General features: G+C 33.3%; 1 protein-coding gene across 1 annotated transcript; it reads left to right on the top strand.

Moving 5' to 3' along the window:
• The first annotated feature begins 223 nt into the window (after positions 1-223).
• On the top strand, positions 224-5344 carry LOC140816562 (transcription factor MYB54-like). The gene is made up of 2 exons (XM_073175910.1): positions 224-667; positions 4428-5344. Exons 1-2 carry the CDS (start codon positions 508-510, stop codon positions 5138-5140), a joined length of 873 nt encoding a protein of 290 aa, XP_073032011.1. The 5' UTR covers positions 224-507; the 3' UTR covers positions 5141-5344.

Genomic DNA, 5344 nt, shown 5'->3' with positions numbered 1-5344 from the left:
TTTTTGAGCAGTAAACTGGTATTTTTTTTACATTTACAAAAAAAAAAAATTGTTTCATTTCTCAGCAATTTTTAAATTAAAAGCTATATATTTTGAAAAACAAAATTTGAATGGACAATATTACCAAAAAAATTACAGTAAAAAAATCTATCCTATAATATTCTGGATAACACATTATTACAAAGAATTAATGAATGATCTAGATAATAAGATTAATTTTTTTAACACAAAGTAACAATTTTTTAACCAATGACGTGCCATCAGTGAAAGAAAGAGTCTTTCAACATGGAGGAAAGTCATTTTGTGGTGCAAAAATAATCAAGCAAACAAGTTACTGTTCAAGTATATATCCACACGTCTAAATGAAACTCAACCAATCCATTTTGCGTTTCCATTACTGCTTACTTTCCCTACTCGTGATCTCTCAATATATGAAATTTTTGCACCCGTTTTTTCAGTAAATCTTCGAGAATTTTCTGTAATAGGTTGACATCTAAGAATATATCTATGGATGAAACTTGTGGTGGTTCGAGCGATGATACAAGGAATACTACTTGTCATCGGGGGCACTGGAGACCTGCTGAAGATGATAAACTTCGGCAACTTGTTCTTCAATATGGTCCCCAAAACTGGAATTCCATCGCTGAAAAGCTTCAAGGAAGATCTGGTATATATACACCAATTAAGTGTTTATTTCATGTTGTTTAGCTAGGGTATAATCCATTTTTTAGAGATCCTGTGTTAGGTCATTATTGACCTACTAAATAAAAACTACGATTAATTCTAAACAGTAATTAATTTGAATTATGAATGAAGGTGAGGAGTTGGGATTAGGGTGGCTAGCTAGTTTTCTTCATGGGAACTTTTGGAATACAAGTTTATTCACCAATTTGTTTTAATTTTCAATTTTTCGTTTTTAATTTAATCGCATCGTGTATTTAAAAATTTTGTGACACTTGACAAGTATTACGAGAGGCCATTCAGCATCAAGAATCATAAAACTAGATTGAGCTCATGTATATATGTATAAATATATGTATGCATATATCTTTGATGTGATGTATCTTGTAAAAAAATATATATGTGAGCAAATAATGAAAAATGAGACACAAGACTTCGTCTTTATGCTTCAAGATGTATATTCAAACCTTCTTTGAGTAGTCATCAATGAAGGTTAACATTTATCGGCCACCACCAATAGAAGGAACTCGAGGACCTCGTAGATTAAAGTGGATGTAATCTAACGTGCCCTTTGTCCGATATACTGATGTGTTAAACTTCACTCGAGACTGTTTTTCGAATAAACAGTATTCACATAAGTCTAATTTTTTAGTATCTAGCCACAAAATAGTCTTTGCTTATAACTTAGTTCCGCCAGATTCTTCACTGATATGCCAGACGCATATGTCATACTTTGATGACATCATAATCAACTATTCATGAAACAAACAGTAGATCCAGTAACAGTGCTTCCTTCTAGTATATAGATTCCATTAGTTTTCTTGCCTTTCATAACAATTAGGGCACGGCCTCTTGAAATTTTTATAACTCCATCTTCTCATTTGAAGGTATATCCGGCCATTATGGTATAGCATACCCATGTATATCAGGTTCTTCTTCAATTCTGGAACATGTCTGACATTTGTCAAAGTTTTCATGATTCCATCGAACATTTTGATCCTTGTTGTGCCTTTACCAACAATTTTACATGCTTTGTTGTTATTTAAAAGGACATTCCCTCATCCAAGGATTGATAGGTTGCAAACCAATCCTTACGGGGACATATGTATATTATCAGTATGAATCAAGTATCCATTCATCGCCTGAATCATGCATGTTCAAAAACTGTAAGAACGTCTGCATTGTCATCTGCTACGGCTATATAATTTCTAGAATCATAGGTCTTCTCTTTTCCAATGCCTTTGTGCTCTTGACAATCCCTTCTAAAATGCCCTTCTTTTTTACATTGATACAACTTGAATGTTCTAGGTGTGAATTTAGATTTAGACCTAGACTTGCTCTTTCCACGATCTCAATTTATTATTTCCATTCTGTCTCTTGCAAACAAACTTTCTGTTGAGCCATTATTTTTATTTTCCGATACTTTTTTCTTCAACTCATTTGAATTTAAAGCAGCTTTAACCTCTTCCATAGTAAGAGTTTCACGTTTGTACATCATAATATCGATGAAATTATCATAGGAGTTTGGTAAATAGCATAGCATAATTTATAATGGCTTGGTCTTCGTCCTCGATTTTAACATATATACTTTTTAGATCAAGTATAATTTGTTAAAATCATCGAGATGAAGGTTAACATTTATCGGCCACCACCAATAGAAGAAACTCGAGGACCTCGTAGATTAAAGTGGATGTAATCTAACGTGCCCTTTGTCCGATATACTGATGTGTTAAACTTCACTCGAGACTGTTTTTCGAATAAACAGTATTCACATAAGTCTAATTTTTTAGTATCTAGCCACAAAATAGTCTTTGCTTATAACTTAGTTCCGCCAGATTCTTCACTGATATGCCCAGACGCATATGTCATACTTTGATGACATCATAATCAACTATTCATGAAACAAACAGTAGATCCAGTAACAGTGCTTCCTTCTAGTATATAGATTCCATTAGTTTTCTTGCCTTTCATAACAATTAGGGCACGGCCTCTTGAAATTTTTATGACTCCATCTTCTCATTTGAAGGTATATCCGGCCATTATGGTATAGCATACCCATGTATATCAGGTTCTTCTTCAATTCTGGAACATGTCTGACATTTGTCAAAGTTTTCATGATTCCATCGAACATTTTGATCCTTGTTGTGCCTTTACCAACAATTTTACATGCTTTGTTGTTATTTAAAAGGACATTCCCTCATCCAAGGATTGATAGGTTGCAAACCAATCCTTACGGGGACATATGTATATTATCAGTATGAATCAAGGATCCATTCATCGCCTGAATCATGCATGTTCAAAAACTGTAAGAACATCTGCATTGTCATCTGCTACGGCTATATAATTTCTAGAATCATAGGTCTTCTCTTTTCCAATGCCTTTGTGCTCTTGACAATCCCTTCTAAAATGCCCTTCTTTTTTACATTGATACAACTTGAATGTTCTAGGTGTGAATTTAGATTTAGACCTAGACTTGCTCTTTCCACTATCTCAATTTATTATTTCCATTCTGTCTCTTGCAAACAAACTTTCTGTTGAGCCATTATTTTTATTTTCCGATACTTTTTTCTTCAACTCATTTGAATTTAAAGCATCTTTAACCTCTTCCATAGTAAGAGTTTCACGTTTGTACATCATAATATCGATGAAATTATCATAGGAGTTTGGTAAATAGCATAGCATAATTTATAATGGCTTGGTCTTCGTCCTCGATTTTAACATATATACTTTTTAGATCAAGTATAATTTGTTAAAATCATCGAGATATTCTTTGATGAACTTTCCACCATACATTTGAAGAGTGTATAATCTTTTTTTTCAAATACAATCAATTGGTGAGCTACTTCGTCATACACAAGCTCTTTATTTTCGACCATACTTTTGTTGTTCTATCTTCTTCGGCTACTTCTCATAGAACCTCATCAGCCAAGCGCAACATTATTACATTTTGTGCTTTATCCATAATCTCATCCTTCTCAGCTGCGAACAGAGATTCTGGCAGCTTCACTCTACCTTCCAAGCCTTTTTGCTAAATCTTGATGACCAGTAGAGCTTTTATTTTTACCCACCATAAGGTTATAAAGTCATTTGTTTCGTTAATTTTTTCCACCTCGAAATTTGTGCTTTCCATAATTCCAGCAACATATTAGACAAGTTCAATACCAATCCTACTTTAGGCAATATTCTCAAGAATATAGTTTCTGATATAGAAGATCAGCTAGAGCTTAAATCTCATAGCATACTTTAAAATTCAAGATAAAATTACAACCAAAGCTCCGACACCAATTTGTTGAACTTTGATGTGATGCATCTTATAGACAATTATATATGTGAGAAAATAATGAAAAATGAGTCACATGAAATTTATATGGTTCGGCAATTTGCCTACGTCAACGGGAAAGAGAGCAGCAAATTTATTCTATGGAGAAAGTTTACAAGAGAACTTTCACTCACTCAATATTTTTCATATCTCAACTTTATATAAAGAAACTCTCAATTTTTCTCAAAAAGCTCTTTCAATTGCTTTTTATGTTTATCACTTTGAGATACTCTTCAAGTCCAATGATGAAATCTAATTATAAACAAATTTGATATGAAACATATGACTCAGAATTTGTTAACTAGTAATTAATTTTCACGACCTCGAAAATTTTTGCATCTGTATCAATATATTCATATATATATATACACTTGTTTCGAGAATTTATGATACATACATGTTGATCAATTGCATATATGATATGCAGGGAAGAGTTGCAGATTAAGATGGTTTAATCAGCTCGATCCAAGAATAAACAGAAGGCCGTTTTCAGAAGAAGAAGAAGAAAGATTGCTAGCAGCTCACAGATTACATGGCAATAAATGGGCACTTATATCCAGGCTTTTCCCAGGTAGAACTGATAATGCAGTGAAGAATCATTGGCATGTGATCATGGCTAGAAAGCAAAGAGAAAATTCCAAGTTTTTTCACAAGAAAAATAGATTTCAAGATCTTAATCCTCCAATAAATTACGCCAAACCGTCCTCTAACTATGCTTTCCGACCAAAGAATTCAGGAATCCAAGAGGGTTCTGGCAAGAGAATCTGCTTCGAGAATGGTGGAATTTCCGAACTACACGGCCGATCATCCTCCAGTTTGCCCCTTTTGTTGCCTACTAATTATAAATCATATCCTTATTATAACTCTCTCGGCTCATTGGCAAGAAAAGGCCAATTTTTTAGTTCTACGTCAAATAGTTCAAATCACGAGAACAATTTCTGGATATTTGGTGCATATGAGGATTTAGCAGTATTTAATTCCTTTAACAATAATAGGGCTCTCTCACATATAGGAGAAAATTCTGGTCATCTACATAAATCGAGACCGAATACGAAGCATCAGATTGATGAAATATCAGTCCAAAAGAAGAATGTTCCCTTCATAGATTTTCTAGGTGTGGGTGGATCTCTTCTTGACTAGCAACATTATGTAGTTTCTTTCTCCAAGTTAAACATATATACAGCATTATGTGTTGATCGAGGAAGATCATGGAATTGATATCCGAAAAAAGGGTTTGTTATGTACGTGGCACTGTATCTTAATTTTTGTGAAATACAAACTATATATTTTGTAGCATCTATAATTTGATTTAGATTATATAATTTTCAGTTTTCCATTTATTAC

Source organism: Primulina eburnea, chromosome 16 (assembly GCF_022965805.1).
Source record: "Primulina eburnea isolate SZY01 chromosome 16, ASM2296580v1, whole genome shotgun sequence".
Classification (NCBI taxonomy): Eukaryota; Viridiplantae; Streptophyta; class Magnoliopsida; order Lamiales; family Gesneriaceae; genus Primulina; species Primulina eburnea.
Note: the sequence above shows the minus strand (reverse complement) of the source record. Positions and strands in the feature narration are given on the sequence as shown.

What these genes read in the sequence shown, in the direction of transcription:
- LOC140816562 (XM_073175910.1), top strand. Translation starts at nt 508, where the DNA reads ATGGATGAAACTTGTGGTGGTTCGAGCGATGATACAAGGAATACTACT. An exon ending in AAAGCTTCAAGGAAGATCTG is followed by an intron (nt 668 to 4,427) that starts GTATATATACAC and finishes TATGATATGCAG; the next exon opens with GGAAGAGTTGCAGATTAAGA.